Genomic DNA, 16,740 nt, shown 5'->3' with positions numbered 1-16,740 from the left:
CTTTTCTGCTTCCTCCTCCCAGAGGCCCAGGTTCCCACCCTGTCTTCTAGAGACAAGTTCTGCAGTCCCTGCCTTCAAGGAGCGCAAGATCTATTGTGGACACAAGAGCCAAATAAACATGCACTTACAACATGGAGTGGAAAGACCTGCGGTATCAGGAGCCGAGAAGGGCTACAGCCACTCAGCCAGGTCGCTCAGATCAGGGATGCAGGAAGAAGGAGAGCGGGGGCCGGGGTCAGATGACTGTAGATGGCAGTTCTCAAAGGTGGAGAAGCTGGTGGCCTAGGTGATGACACAGAAACCTTGTAAATGAGTCGGTGGAGTGGGAAGGTGGCCCGGCAGCTGGGGACTGATTGGAGAGCTAGGCAGACGTGGTCGGAAGTTGACTGCCAGCCCAAGGGGTCCACGCTTCATCCAGCGGGTGTTGAAGAGCAGTTGAAGGATTTGAACTTGGAGCTGAGATCCTCACTTGTGTTTCAGAACATTCACTGTAGGCGTGGTGTGAGACTCAGAAAGTTTAGCCTGGAGGCGGCTGGACCAGTCAGGAGGCTCCTGAACTGTTAAGAGATGATGAGTCTAATAGGAACATTTTATGAACTCACTGAGGAATGTTTATATCATGACTAGCACTGACTAGAGCCCAAACCGCAAAGAAATAAATAGAGGTCACAGGGTTAAAGGAATGGAGACTCAACAAAGAGCCAAGAAGTCCTGGGTTCGGACTCACTCATACTGTTCAGTCCTGTGTGATCTCCAGCGCGTGGCTCTGTCTCTGAGGGCTGGGTTCTCAGTGGTTAAAGGCCCTGGAATCCATTTCATCCAGCTCTCAGCTTGGCCACTTTTCTGCTGGGTGATCTTGAGCAAAGTCACTCTACCTCTCTGTGCCTTTGGCCCCTCATCTATGAAATCATTTTCCTCCCTAAAGTGTTACCATGAGGATTTAATGTGAAGATGAACATAAAGGACAGTGCTGGGTCCACAAGAATTACAAAATTAAAAAAAAAAAAAATCAGAAGCTGGGGTGACTGGCGGGGGTGGGGGGTGTTGACCTCATTGTTTCTGCCTTGTGAAAGAAGGGTTCTAGACTTGTTTACTTCTCAGGTCTACGAAGCCATGAATAATTTACCACTATCTCCCCAGCCAGCAACACAGGGGCCAAGCTTTGGCAACTAATTGAACCGTGCAATGCCCAGCCGCAGGGACTGCCATAGAACACCTCCAAAGGACGACAGGAAATTGCCAGACAATGGGAGGCAAATTACCTTGTAGCCTGTTTTACGATATTAATGTCCCTGCCTGATTCATAGAGCTTGTCATGAATCCATGTCAAATTTTTCCCGGGAGGGCTATAACAATACTCATAGAACCCTTGTGTGAATGGGCCAGAGCACACACAGCATTGCATCACAGAGCAAGTCATGCTAGTTACCTCCTCAGGAATTTGCAGAGACCGTCCCACACTACTGAACATGCCGGCACCGGGAGGAAAACAGGACAGAAGTCTTTACAAACCAGGCTCTGAAGGGAGGACCACGCAAGACAAAATTATGTCAGCTCAGCAGCGCCACCTGGTGTCCCCTAAGCAGCAGAACTAAGACACAGCATGCTCAGTTGCTAATTCGTGCGCAATTCTTTGTGACCCCGTGGACTCTAGCCCACCAGGCTCCTCTGTCCGTGGGGTTTTTCCAGGCAAGAATACTGGAGTGGGTTGCCATTTCCTTCTCCAGGGAATCTTCCCAACCCAGGGATTGAACTCTCGTCTCCTGTGTCTCCTGCATTGGCAGGTGGATATTTTCTGCCACCTGTGCAGAAAAAGTGACCATGTCTGACCCGAGACCTCTAACCTTTGAAAGGCCTGCTTGCTAGTGAGTCCTGGGCTGGCCTTGGGGAACTTGGACTCGGGGAGGGAACACACCATTCCCAGAAATGAGAAGAAGGGCTCCTGGGACCTAAAGTGTGCCAACAGTGTGGCCTGTGCTTCTTTTCTGGGAGTCAGGAATTGTGTACGTGTCTCAAGGAGGTGACTCTGTGACTGACCCCTGATAAAGGCCCTGAATCCTAGTCTCTGATGAGCTTCCCTGAAGGAAGACTGCTCACAGAGGCGTCATAGCTTGCTGCTGGGGAAATTAAGGGCATCTGGCCCGCCTCCACGAGAGACGACCCTGGTCTCCTCTGCACTTCACCCCCAGGCACCTAACTCCTTGGTCAATTTCACTGTGCATCCTTTTGCTGTAATAAATCAATCATGAATAAGCCTCGTGGTGAGTCTTATGGGCCCTTCTAGCAAATGATGAAGACTAGGGTGGCCTTGGGGACCCCAACCCACCTCCCAGGTCCTTAGGAAAGCGTCTGGCTCCCTCTTGACTTAATATTCAGTTTGCAGCTCTGGGGTGTCTTCTTTTCTTCCTACTGTGAGATTCTCCTGGAGGAGTCTGGGTAACTGAGGGGTGAGGGAGAGGCCTCTGTACTTCTAGACATCTGAGAAGATTTCGCCCACTCAGCCGGCTTTCAGAACGAACACTGAGCACGATGAAAGGGGACGCAGTAATTGCAAGCGATCATTGGAGAGGAAGGCTTCCAGAGTTTTCTGGGTTCCTCCCTCAACTACCTTTGTAATGAGGAAGGTGGCCCACCCCTTGGGTTTAATTATATACAGCACAAAGAAAGAAAGTTTCATTTTCTATGTGGCCCAAGGCAGGAGCAGAGAGAAGCGTATGTGCTTCCAAATATCCCTCTTATTAAAAAAAAAAAATTGATCTGGAGTCTGTCTGCTGCTGGAACATTCTTTTGAGGGATCGCATAGCCGTGTTTAGGGCTTCCCTGGTGGTTCAGATGGTAAAGAATCTGCCTGCAATGCAGGAGACCCAGGTTTGATCCCTGGGTCAGGAAGATCCCCTGAAGAAGGGAATGGCTACTCACTCCAGTATTCTTGCCTGGGAAATTCCATGGACAGAGGCGCTGGGAGGCTATAGTCCATGGGCTCACAAAGAGTCCAACACGAATGAGTGACTAACACGCGCACACACACACAGCTGTGTTTGCAGGAGGACAGTCCATTTATGCAGACCTTCACTCAGATAACATTTCCTGCTCCTCTCTCTATGCCCTCTGGTTGGCTGGAGTGAAAAGGGTGAGTTCTTTCATTACTGTTCAAATTGCTTATGGCTGCTGAAAATCAGTCTTGAAGCAGTAGGGCATCTCAAAGGACATCCTGATTCAACCCAAGTGTGGGGTGATGGTTTTGAGCACCAATTACAGAATAACTTATTTGTAGAACAACCCAGGTTTGCAGGCATAACAATCTTGCAAGAAGGATTGGGCAGGGATACGTGGTCACTAGCATGACGTCTAGAGTTAGTGCTCAATAAATCTCAGTGTTTTTCTCCTGCGGGGCAGAAAAAGAATGTTTTCAGTTTTATCTGCCTGGGTTTGTTCACACCAGTCATGCCATCCGATCTCCTCCATCCTGACTCCCTGCCTTGCCGGGCTGGCTGTCACTGGGTTCCCTCTGTCTGGCTACAGCAGTCAGGGCGCCCGCCCCTCCAGGGTGCCCACCCCTCGAAGCAGAGCTGCTCTGAGCTGGGAACATGGTCCTTTTCCCATTAGGCTCAACAAAGGCATTTCCCCCCAAGAGGAGCTTTACGAAATGGAAAGATTTTGACTCAAAGAGGCAGGCATCTGAGCTCCCATAATCTGGGGACCCCAGAAGTAGGCAGGAGTGACACCCACAGTTTGGAATAGTCAAACATCAACACCCCAGGCCTGGAAAGGCCCCCTCCTCCTGCCAGCCAGCAGTTCTGCCGGCTCTGATTAAAAGCAAACAATGACTCAGAGATCTCAGTTTAAACAGTGCGGCAGCATCTTGTACTAGAGAGAAATTGAGAGCAATCTAAGAGGCTCACACTGGGAAGGTGGAACAGCCATGGGAGGCAGCAATACACAGCTGTTAGCAATCCTGGCGATGGGGAGTACTCAGTAACATGGAAAAAATGCTTACAAAATAAATATTGAGCTCCCAAAGAGGATATAAAATGCATATGTGGCTGATCTCTGGGGAAATAAGAAAAGGGAGATTTAGACAAAGCCTTAAAAGTGGCCTCTGGGTGGGGCTGAGATTGTGACTCCCCATTGGCTGGGTGGCCTTGAGTCAGTTACCCCACCTCTCTCCCCACCCCTCCAGGCTCCCTGTTTTGTAAAATGAGATTACTGTCACAATATCTAGGGCTTCCCAGGTGACGCTAGTGGTGAAGAACCCCTGTGCCAAAGCAGGAGACATAAGAGATGCGGGTTCCACCCTTGGGTCTGGAAGATCCCCTGGAGGAGGGCATGGTAACCCACTCCAGAATTCTTGCCTGGGGAATCCCGTGGACAGGGCAGCCTAGTGGGCTACAGTCCATGGGGTCACAAAGTGTCGGACATGAAAGAAGCAACTTAGCACGCATGCACGCATGTCACAAAATCTGCCATGAGGGTTGATATCCAAATGAGAGATTCAGTTCCTGCTTCATAGAAGGGGGATCACAGTGATAATTTTATGGTTGAGTGATTAAAGTTGTGCTGTTTGTTTTTGCTAATAGCAGCCTGTTTTGCTTGCATAACTAGTGAGACAGGATGAGACAAAAGGAAAAGAGAAAAAAGGAGAAAGCAAGAATGAGATTCCCAAATCAGAGGAAATGCTGGTCCACGATGAAATTAATCAGATGCCTATCTCATCAAAATAATGGTCAGTTGTTTCTGAAATAATAAGATGTGCTGGTTTCTCCTGTAATCTTAGTCTTCTCCCACCAAGAGGTGGAGCCCCCCTCCCCGCCGCCTCCACTGGTCCTGATCCACCCAGATGTCTGTAACAAGCTCTACACTCATCAGCCCTCCTATTTAATCATTTTCCTTGTTAAAGACCTCAGACCACAGAGAGGCATCCCACGATGTGCCCTGCTTTTCTGAGAGCATGGGGGCTTCCAGAACAGCGGCTTTAAAACAACAGCCCGGGGTGGGATTAATTGAAAGGACCACAACTCGCTTCTGCCTTTCTGTCTGCTGGCTCATTGGCATTTTTGCCTGGGCCGGCATCTAACATCTGCCACTAATTGGGATGGCTCTGCTCTTGGAGAGAGAGGTGATGATTTTACTCCTTATCACTGCGGTGTTTACCTGCCCTTAGGGAAGGACTGGGGAGAGGAAAATGATAAAGTACACCGTTGCTGCTGGGAAATGTATGATGAGTCCAATTAATTCTTCTGCTGAAGCCCTGGGCTTAAATACTGACACAGGGCGGGGCAGGGAGGTGAGCTTCTGTATCCCCTCCCAAGAAAAGAATAAATGTCACCAACTCAGAAATCATTGGAAAGGTGACTCATTATAAAAGCCAGACCACTCACTGTTATTTTTGTGGAGGCTGGTGTTTCAACTAAGTCCTAGTGTATGTGGCTTGGGAATAGGGGCAATAAATTAGACCCCCTTGGCAAAGCAAAGTTCTCAGTTATTTTTTCTTCCTCATTCTCTCATTTAACAAATTTTTTTTCCGTATTTTTATGTTTAGAATATACTTTGTATGATATTCATTGTATACACAAAATATGCAAGCGTGCGTGCCGAGTTCTGTCCGACTCTTTGTGACCTTATGGACTGTAACCCACCAGGCTCCTCTGCCCAAGGGATTCTCCAGGCAAGAATACTGGAGTGGGTGGCCATTTCCTCCTCCAGGGTATCTTCCCAACCCAGATATCAAACTTGTGTCTCCTGCATTGATAGCCAGATTCTTTACCATTGTGCCATCCGAGAAGCCCATATGTACAATATACAGTTGTATAATTAAGAATAAACCAGCAGACAGAGACATCCAGCAGACATTTATATGAGGCCTTTGTGTGGACATAAGTGTTCAGTTTATTTTGGTAAATACTAAGAAGCATGATTTCTGGATTGTATGGATATATATAGCAGCTTTATTCATAATTGCCAAAGCTTGGATGTAATCAAGATGTCCTTCAGCAGGTGAATGGCTAAATAAACTAAGGTACATCCAGACACAGAGGATTTCTTTGTGACTCAGCGGTAAAGAATCTGCCTGCAATGCAGGAGACACAAAAGACGGGGGGACTGATCCCTGGGTCAGGAAGATCCCCTGGAGCAGGAAATGGCAACTCACTTCAAGACACTTGCTCCTTGGCAGGAAAGCTATGACAAACCTAACCAGTGTATAAAAAAAGCAGAGACATCACTTTGCTGATAAATGTCCATATAGTCAAAACTATGGTTTTTCCAGTAGTCATGTACGGAGGTAAGGGTTGGACCATAAAGAAGGCTGAGCGCTAAATAACTGATACTTTCAAATTGTGGTGCTGGAGAAGACTCTTGAGAATCCCTTGGACTGCAAGAAGATCAAACCAGTCAATCTTAAAGGAAATCAACCCTGAATATTCATTGAAAGAACTGATGCTGAAGCTAAAGCTCCAATACTTTGGCCCCCTGATGGGAAGAGCTTACTCACTGGAAAAGACCCTGATGCTGGGAAAGATTGAGGGCAGAAGGAGAAAGGGATGGCAGAGGATGAGATGGTTAGATAGCATCACAAACTCAATGCATGTGCATTTGGGCCAACTCTGGGAGATAGTGAAGGACAGGGAATTCTGGCATGCTGCAGTTCATGGGGTCAAAAAGAGTCGGACATGACTTAGCGATGGAACAACAACATCCAGACAATGGAATATTATTTGGAGCCAAAAACAAATGAGCTTTCAAGCCATGAATAGACATGGAGGAAACTTTAATGCATATTATTAAGTAAAAAAAGCCAACCTGAATATTTTGCATGAGTCCAAATATGTGACATTCTGGAAAGGACAAAATTACTGACATACCTTGAAGATACTTTGACTTTGGTTCCAAAGTCCCACAATCAAGTAAATATCACGATTAAGTGGGTCACACGAATTTTTGGTTTCCCAGCACATGTAAAAGTTACATTTACATTACACTATAGCCAAAGTGTGTAACAACATTGTCTTTTAAAACAATGTAGATACCTTAATTAAAAAATACTTTCCTGCTAAGAAAATGCTAACTAACCTCTGAGTCTTCAGCTAATTGGGGTCTTTTTGCTGGTGGAGGGTCTTGCCTCCATGTTGACGGCTGCTGACCAGTCGAGGTGGTGGTTGTTGAAGGCTGGGATGGCTGTGACAATTTCTTAAAACAAGAGAATGATGAGATGTATTGCATTGATTGCCTCATCCTTTTGTGAATGATTTCTCTGTAGCTTGCAAAGCTGTCTGATAGCATTTTACCCACAGCAGAACTTCTTTCAACACTGGCATCAAACCTCTCAAACCCTGCCATTGCCTTAACAACTAAATTTATATAATACAGTCTTCACAGTGTCTTCACCAGGAGTAGATTCCATCTCAAGAAACCACTTACTTTTGCTCAACCATGAGAAGCAACTATTCATCTGTGAGAGTTTTATCGTGAGATGGCAGCAGTTCAGTCTTCAGGCTCCAGGCTTCCCAGGTGGTGTTAGTGGGAAAGAACCCGCCTGCCAGTGCAGGGGACATGAGAGACTAGGGTCCAGTCTCTGGGTCGGGAAGATTCCTCCACGGAGGAGGGCATGGCATGGAGGAGGGCGTGGCAACCCACTGCAGGATTCTTGCCTGGAGAATCCTATGGACAGAGGAGCCTGGCAGGCTACAGTCCATGGGGTCACAAAGAGTAGGACACGACTGAAGTGACTCAGCACTCCACTTCTCATTCTAGTTCTCTTGCTGTTTCCACCACATCTGCAGTGACTTCCTCCATTGAAGTCTTGAACCCTTCCAAGTCATTCATGAGGATTGGAACCAACTGCTTCCAAACTCCTGTTAATGTAAATATTTTGACCTCTTCCTATGAATCATAGGGCTTCCCTTGTGGCTCAGCTGGTAAAGAATCCTCCTGCAATGTGGGAGACCTGGGTTCCATCCCTGGGTTGGGAAGATCCCCTGGAGAAGGGAACGGCTACCCACTCCAGTATTCTGGCCTGAAGAATTCCATGGACTGTATTGTCCAAAGGGTCGCAAAGAATCAATGTTCTCAATGGCATCTAGAATGGTGACTCCTTTCTGGAAAGTTTTCAATTTACCCTGCTCAGATCTATCAGTGGGATCATTATCAATGGCAGCTATAGCCTTATGAAATGTTTTTTTCTTTTGTATTGGGGTATAGCCGATTAACAAACAATGTAGTGACAGTCTCAGGTGAACATGAAGGGACTCAGCCACACATAAACACCGATCCATTCTCCCCCCAAACTGCCCTCCTATCCGGGCTGCCACATAACAATAAGCAGAGTTCCATGTGCTGTAGAGTACGTCCTTGTTGGGTATCTATTTTAAATATAGCAGTGCGTGCACGTCCATGATGGGCTTTCCAAGTGGCATGGGTGATAAAGGATCCGCCTGCCAATGTAGGAGACACAAGAGACCCAGAGTCAATCTCTGGCTTGGGAAAACCCCCTGAAGTAGGAAATGGCATCCCACTCTGGTATTCTTACCTGGAAAATTTCATGGGCAGAGGAGCCTGGCGGGTTATAGTCCACAGAGCCACAAAGAGTTGGACATGACTGATCGACTGAGCACACACACAAACATGTCCAAGCAAAACTCTGTAACTATTGATTCCCCCTATCCTTCCCATGAAATGTATTTCTTAAATAAGACTTGGAAATCAAAATTACCCCTTAATCCCCAGGCAGTAGAATTGAGGTTGTATAAGCTCTCTCGTTGGTTCAGTCACTAAAGCTGTGTCCGACTCTTTGCAGCCTCACTGACTGCAGCACACCAGGCTTCCTGGTCCTTCTCTGTCTCTGGGAGTTTGCTCAGATTCATGTCCATTGAGTCTGTGATGCTATCTAACCATCTCATCCTCTGCCACCTCCTTCTTTTGCCTTCAATCTTTCCCAGCATCAGGGACTTTTTCAATGAATCAGCTCCTCAAATCAGGTGGCCAAAGTATTGGAACTTCAGCTTCAGCAACAGTCCTTCCAGCAAATATTTAGGGTTGATTTCCTTTGGGATTGATCTACAGCCATACCAATCTGCATGCACCCGATCTTGTCTACCTGATGTGTTAGTAGGCAGGAAAATGATATTAATCTCATTGTGTGTTTCTATCAGAGCTCTTGGGTGACCAGGTACACGGTCAGTCAGCAATCACATTTTCAAGAGACTCTATTTTCCTGAGCAGTAGGTATCAACAGTGGGCTTAAAATATTCAGTAAACAGATGTGCTGTCATTCAGACTTTGTCATTTCTTCTATTTAGCAAAGGCAGAGACAAGATAGCAAAGAGGGATCTTCCCAACCCAGGAATTGAACCCCTGTCTCCTGCATTGGCAGGCGGATTCTTTTGCCACTGAGCCACCAGGCAGGCCCGTCAGTCATCATGCCTGTGTCCAAATCTGTAGAAAGTATAACACAAAGAGTGAACTTTCATGTAAACTGTGGGCTCTGGCTGATAAGGATGTGTGAAGGTGGGTTCATCAGATATAACAAAGATACGGCTCTGGATGTTCAGAGTGGGTGCGACTGCATGTGTGGGGGCAGGGAGTATATGGGAATTCCATGCTTTTCTCTAACCTAAAGCTGCTCTAAAACATAAAGTTTACTCATTAAAAACAGTTTTGAATGAGTGAACGACACGATTACTCCTTCCTCCTGTCCCCATGATCATTGCTTGAACTATGATGTTTCTGCTCATATCATTCTATTCCGTGTTCAAGTTTTACAACTTTTACATGTCTCTTTGCCCCATAAGCTGTAAGTACAAAGATTCTCTACCCTCCGCTGGAGGCTCTGCTGGATTATCAAGATGAAGCAAAAGTGCAAATTCCCAGAGACTTGCCTGGTGATCCAGTGGTTATAGAATCCACCTTGCAATGCAGGGGACATGGGTTCAATCCCTAGTTTGGGAACTAAGATCCCACATGCCACGGAGCCATGAAGCCTGTGAGCCACACTAGAGAATCCATGTACTGCAGTGAAAGATCCCGCATCATGCAAGGAAGGTACAGTGTGCCGAAACCAAGACACAACACAGCCAAATAAATAAACAAATTGTGTGCTTAGTCATGTCAGACTCTTTGTAGCCCCATGGACTGTAGCCTTCCAGGCACCTCGATCCGTGGAATTTTCCAGGCAAGAATACTGGAGTGGGTAGCCATTTCTTTCTCCAGGGGATCTTCCGGACCCAGGGGTAGAACCTGAGTCTCCTGCATCTCCTGCATTGGCAGGTGGATTCTTTACCACTCCATCACCTGGGAAGCCCAAGTAAATAAAAGAATGCAAATTCCCAATGTTCTTAAAGGCAATTATGGACAAATCAGACCCCATCTCAGGATGACATCACAATGACAAAATCAAAGCCATTGATTGCTGCCAGCGTTCAGAGAAGCCATCTAGTCCTCCTGGCTTTTCAAACCATTTTTAGTATCGGAATCAATTTTTCAAATGAACTGACAGAGCCCCAAACATAAAAGGGTTAACAGAGTGAAAAAACGGTGCTTTTCTGCACAGATGGAGGCTGGATCCCTGAGGCATGTCTGCAAAGTCAGGGCTCCTGGGATCCCTTTGAGATTCACTGATTCGGCCTCCCCATGTGTTTTGCACACAGCATGCTAGGCCCCCAAACAAGGAGAAGCCTTACAAACACGCGGCGAAGTCCACAGCCTGCACTCCATCTGCCTCTTTAGCTCACGCCCTTACACTCTCCAAAATACATCCTGGGCTCCAACCGTATCAGACCAGCATTTCTGCAAATGTTTCATATCTCAGGCTTCTGTGCCTTTGCTCCACAGTCAAGATGCAGCTCTGATATCACCTCCTCCAGGAAGTCTTCCTGTCCCACCACCCTTGACCCATCCATTTTACCCCAGGGATGAAGTTTGGTCAAGTAGAAGCCATTCCAGGAATAGGTAGAACCAAAACCTAACAGTCTAGGTGGGTGCAAACCAAACTTTCAAGTGCAAACGAGCAGAGTGATGTTAGGAGGGCCTGGGGAACTGCACCCAGTGACCTGATTTCAGAAGAAAACAAGAGCCAGCGATGCATCTTAAACCAACGGATAGCCAAGTGACCTCTAGCTGTAAAACCCACTGGAAAAAAAAAAAAATAATAATAATAAAAATTTAAAAAAAAAAAAAAAAAGCCATAAACACAGACAAGAAAAAACAAACAAACAAACAAACAAAAACAGATCAGGGAAATGTTTCTATGCCTAAGATCCCTCCGTGAGCCTCAGATTCCGTGTTCCTTGCCCCGGAATAAGACCCTTAGGATCTGGACCCTGGGACCTCCTACGACCCCTTCTACTTTTCCTACACTCTCCCAGGACCCTCCAGGAGCAAGGAACTGACCCCACGCTCTGCCATCATCCTCTTTCTGTATCTCCCACCTCCCCCTCGAGCGCGGGGTCTGCCCTCACTCTCTCTGTCCCTCCCCTCACCCCAGGGTCCAGCCGGAGTCTGGCACAGAACCGGCCCGCAAAGGTTTGCAGAATGGGGTACCATCCAAGCCTTGGTGGGAACACCCGGCTTTCCGCGTGGCTGCAGCGCCCTCTGCCGGGCGCCTCTCGCGGCCGCGGGGGCACTCACCGGAGTCGGGGCGTTCACCACCGAGAGGTTGTACCCGTAGAGGAAGGAGGAGCCGAAGGCGCCCACGAGAGACGCCACGATCAACGAGCAGGACCAGTCCTGGGAAAGGAGAGCAAAGCAGGTCAGAGCTGGCGCTCGAGGGCACAGCCAGGGGCCCGCAGGACGCAGGTGGGCTGTCCTCTTCCCTGGGGAGGATTCCCAGGGTAAGGATGCCAACCGTCCAGGAGGGGCTCCCCTCTGGGTCCTGTCCAGGTGGGCGTGGCCAGTCCCCGGAGCTCAGTGTGCCATCCGCCAACCCCCGCCCCCAGCCCTCCGGCCACACGACTGCCCGCTTTGTCGGGCTGCAAGAGATCTATGCAACGCAGACTTAACGTCCTTTGCAGGTGCTGTGAGCAGCTACAACCCTGTGATTTTAGCAGAATCTGGCCAGTCTCTGACTCATCTCCGAGGTAAAAAGCAAAGCCAGGCTAAGCTGCCAGCAGCAGCCAGCTGGGTTCTCTCGCTAAAAGCTACGGGGCCAGACATCTGTTCTCAGCCCTTTCTGGGAATTCTCCCACAGACTCATAGGATCAGTACATTTTATCTTGATTTTACAGGTGAGGAAACAGAGGCACGGAGTGAAGGAAAATTACTTGGCTCAAAATAGCCTGGAGTTAAAACTCCCCTCTGGGTCCTCCCCACCATTCTATGCAAAACAAAGAACTCTCTCACCAGGAAAAAAAAAAAAAAAAATTAAGGTTGATTTGGTCCCAGCCTCTGGCTGATCTCCAGCATTCCTTGCTCCAGCCGTTTAAGAGATAACTAATCCGAACAACCTTGGAGAAAAACTGGCTCCCTTACGACAGTAGATTTTCACATATATATCTATATACTTACTCTTTTCTTGGGTTAGTGCAGCCGCTCACTAATCTGACTGCTGCCCCTTCTCGCCCTATTAAAGGTGATCTGTTCCTGTAAAGTGCCGGTCTCATTCTTTTTTCCAAACCTTGCCCTCTCTAACTCCCTTACCCTACACGGAGCAGACCCTGGTGGTGTCTGGGATGGAGACCAGAGCCCACCCAGGTGGTCCGGCTCCAGCCCCCCTGCAGCACCCACTGCACCACACTGCCTCCCCCACTGACTCCTCTCCTGGGTGCAGCGTCTGGGGGGCTGACGGCCCCAGGAGGCACACACCCCAAAGCGTGCTCTGTTCCAGGCTGAGCTGTCCACCTACAGGCTGGTGTGAGCACCTTGGGACAAGGACCCGCAGACAGAGAGACAGGGCTTGGCCTGGAGGGCCAAGCACTTGTCTCCATGTAATCCTGCCCACTGGACCCATCAGTGGATGGCCACAGCCACCATGGGACCGGGAGTACAAGCAGCCGGGCCCCTTGGCAAAGGCTGGCCAGCGGCAGGGGCTGGAGGTGGGAGGGGCTGCCATCCTAACCTGGCGAGGAAAGTGTGGACCACTTGTCAGAACCTGGGGGCGGGGGGGGGGGGACCTGGTGCTCTCAGAAGGCACTTTCTCTCCATCATTTTTCGTGTGTGTGTGTGTGTGTGTGTGTGTGTGTGTGTGTGTGTTCTAGGTGCCAGACCCTGACGAAGCTCCAGGGATGCAGCAGTAGACATGATATTAATTGTTGAGGCAAGGGAATAAATCAAACCCTGACCAGAAAAGGAAGCTAGACTCTGACAGCCAGTTCCCTGCTTGGCCCACCTTGGCAGCCTCCTCCAGCACACTCTCCAGTGCTGGACTGCTCCACCGTGGCTCTGGGACCTGTCCAAGGTCTTGACCTTTCTGGGCCTCAGCTTGCCCAGCTGTAAAATGAGCAAATTGTAGCCCACAGCTGTAAATTGTAGCCACAGCTGCATAGGCTGTTGTGGATGTGCAGCTGGCTGAGGACGCTGAGAGGGTGTGTGCACACAGCTACTGTTCTGAAAGGCTGTTTCCTCTGTTTTCTCTCTCTGCTCCTTCTGACCAAGCTGTGCAGAATGCCTGTTGCCTAAGCTACGTGCCAAAGTCTCTCACCCTGGTTGATGCCCCTGTGCCCCTTGAAATCCTCCCTTCTGGAGACCTTCATATCTAAGACCCCTTGAAAGTCACCCTGAAAGTCCCACCTCCTCATTTTTACTTTTCTATCACTTTTGTCTGATCCCCATCTCTGCCGAGGCTTCCCTTGTAGCTCAGTCGGTGAAGAGTCTGCCTGCAATGCAGGAGACCTGGGTTTGATTCCTGGGTTGGGAAGATCCCCTGGAGAAGGAAATGGCAACCCACTCCAGTATTCTTGCCTGGAGAATCCCATGGACAGAGGAGCCTGGAGGGCTACAGTCCGTGGGGTCGCAAGAGTTGGACACGACTTAGCGACTAAACCACCACAACACCATCTCTGCCAGTTACAATTGTGTAAACTTAGACCAGTGATATAGCTCTTCTGTGACTTGAAGTCCTTGTCTGTGAAATGGGGATGTTAATAGACCTATTATGGAGTCCAAGCAGGCCGAGAAGACAGCAGACAAATGTCTCAAAACAACCATCTTATCAGGGTCTGGATGCCTGGCTCTTTTATAGAACATAGATAGGGCAGGGGAGTTGTGAGGAAACAAAGTAAAAAGGTCATTAATTTTGCAAGTATCTCCTAGAATGGTAAGTCTTGGGCAGGGACTGTGTTAACTTTTTCCTTTCTGCAGTGTTCTGAACAAAGGCACTTGAACAGTCGGCCAGAGGGACAGGGTTCTCTGAAGCAGGCCCTTATATATGATCATAATAACAAAAGCCATGGAAAGCAAGTCAAAGAAACAGTTCCAAAACAGAGTCAGAATTGGCCCTTCCCTGCAACAGACCCACCTCATGGGATATTCTGCAGAAGAAAGAAGTTAGAGTAGGTGTCCGGGGGTAGTACGTGAGTACCTGAGTACCAACAGCAGAGGCTGGATAGTTGGTGTGGGTCTTACTTTTTGAGGGTGGGGGTCTTGCTTCCAGGCCCCAAACCTGCTGAGAAAGTGCTCTGTAAATACTGGTGATCAGACAGAGGCCAGAAGAAGGATTTATGGACCATAGAGACGGACGCCGGCAAGTGTGGGGCCAGAGTACTTTCTGCAGTAAGAGGAGTGGGGACTGAATGGGATGCATTGATGGAACAGAATCACTTTTGGACACCATGCCCAACCTCCATCGCCTTTCATCTTTAAACTCATCCTCTGGGGCTCAGCTCAGATGTTGCTCCTTTTGATCCCTGGGCTGTGTGGGTCCCCGGGCTTCCCTCACTCCTAGCCTTGGTCATTACGTCCTTGTCTGCACCCATCGGAGGGCAGAGAAGCGCAGCTGAGAGCCCTGTCCCCCAGAGCCCCCAGCCCTGCATGCCCGCCAGGTCTCAGCACCCACCCCACAGTGGGGATGGAGACGATGGGAGGGCACAGCACCGCGCCTGTGATGAGAGCAGGTCTCTGTGTGGCCTCATTGCCCGAGCACCGCCACACTGCCAGAAGAAGCTGGCAGGAGCCCAGGGAGCTGCGATGTCAGAGCAGGAGCCCCGCAGCCAACGTCACAGGGTCCAGGAGCCAGGAGTCAAGACCAGAGGCTTTTCAGGAAGGCGGAGAGAGCCCTCCGTGGCCCGGACAGAGGCCAGGTTCTGTGTTTACCTTTCTCCTCCTGCCCAGCATCACAGTCCTCGGATGGGCACGCCCGTGAGGCCCTGGGTGGCTGTGGGTAAGGGGAGCTGAGCCGTGTCCTGTTTCGCAAAGACCCGCCTGCTGGCCCTCCCCGCAGCTGGCTCACCCGAAGCACCTCCAGTCGGGGCTCTGCCAGGCCATCTCCCTGAATCAGGAGGCAGAGTCCATGGAGGCAGGGCACGGGGGCGCCGAACAGGAAATGTGGCAATTGTATCTTGTCTGAACAGGAAATGGGCAATAAAAAATTTTCCCCATTCACAAGTCTTCTCCGCAGCAGCTGGAGAGCCCTGAAAAGGAAATTTCTCTTCCCAGAAATCACCACCCTGAGTACCTGATTCTTCTGTCTACTTAAAAAAAAAAAGAAAGAAATTGCATAGCGTGAGAGTTGTGAAATTTTATTTGGGGCAAAATGAGGACTGTAGCCCTGGAGACAGCACCTCAGATAGCTCTGAGAAACTGCTCCAAAGAGGTGGTGGGGGAAGGTGAATATATATATGATTTGGGTGAAGTGGTTGGTTTAGTCACTAAGTCGTGTCTGACTCTTGCAACCCCACGGACTGTAGCCCACCAGGCTCCTCTGTCCATGGGATTCTCCAGGCAAAAATACTGGAGTGGATTGCTATTTCCTTCTCCAGGAAATCTTCCCAACCCAGGAATCTAACCCAGGTCTCCTGCGTTGCAGGCAGATTCTTCACTGACTGAGCTATGAGGGAAGCCCAGTGGTTTTAGAAAAGGCAGAGGAACCAGAGATCAAATTTCCAACATCCGCTGGATCATTGAAAAAGCAAGAGAGTTCCAGCAAAACATCTATTTCTGCTTAATTGACTATGCCAAAGCCTTTGTGTGGATCACAATAAACTGGAAAATTCTGGAAGAGATGGAAATACCAGACCACCTGGGTGAAGGGGAGTTCATGCAATCAAGCACTTAGCTTGGCAAAAGTTTTGTGCTAGTCACGAAGAGCAGATGTCACCATGAAGGGATGAAGTGCTTTTCTAGATATGAAAAGATGTAAGAATTGAGCTCATACTATCAGCTCCTGAAAATACCTAACTATCTGAAGACCTGTCCTGCCAGTTTTCCCAGAGCACAGAGTGCCCCAATTCCCTACCTCCATCCTGAACTCCCTTCAGGGGATGTTGAAGGTCAGCAGCTGCAGGAGCTGAAGATTTAATCTTTGCAGAGGTAGATGAGAGGGAACGTGAAAGGCACTTAGGTGTGAAAAGTCGCTCAGTCGTGTCTGACTCTTTTCGACCCCATGGACTGTCCAGGCCAGAATACTGGAGTGGGTATCCTTTCCCTTCTCCAGGGGATCTTCCAAACCCAGGGATCGAATCCAGGTCTCCCACATTGCAGGCGGGCAGAGGTAGATGGCACGTGCCAATTTGACGTTGACACTCTCTGGCGTCTTTTTCTTTCCCCTCTTAAGGCCAGCATGCTGGGAGGGGAGCAGCTAGCATGAACCCAGAGCAA

At 49.0% G+C, this 16,740-nt stretch overlaps 1 protein-coding gene across 1 annotated transcript in view; it reads right to left on the bottom strand.

Moving 5' to 3' along the window:
• SLC2A9 (solute carrier family 2 member 9) overlaps positions 1-15,407 on the bottom strand; it is a 201,595-nt gene extending 186,188 nt beyond the window's left edge. The window contains exons 1-2 of the mRNA XM_061145157.1: positions 15,238-15,407; positions 11,620-11,718 (exon numbers count right to left, since the gene is read on the bottom strand). Coding sequence (XP_061001140.1) covers positions 11,620-11,718; positions 15,238-15,258 — 120 coding nt within the window. The 5' untranslated portion in view covers positions 15,259-15,407. The remainder of the gene's footprint in view (positions 1-11,619; positions 11,719-15,237) is intronic.
• Between the last annotated feature and the right edge of the window lie 1,333 nt (positions 15,408-16,740).

The sequence above is a fragment of the Dama dama genome, chromosome 6, assembly GCF_033118175.1.
Source record: "Dama dama isolate Ldn47 chromosome 6, ASM3311817v1, whole genome shotgun sequence".
Classification (NCBI taxonomy): domain Eukaryota; kingdom Metazoa; phylum Chordata; class Mammalia; order Artiodactyla; family Cervidae; genus Dama; species Dama dama.
Note: the sequence above shows the minus strand (reverse complement) of the source record. Positions and strands in the feature narration are given on the sequence as shown.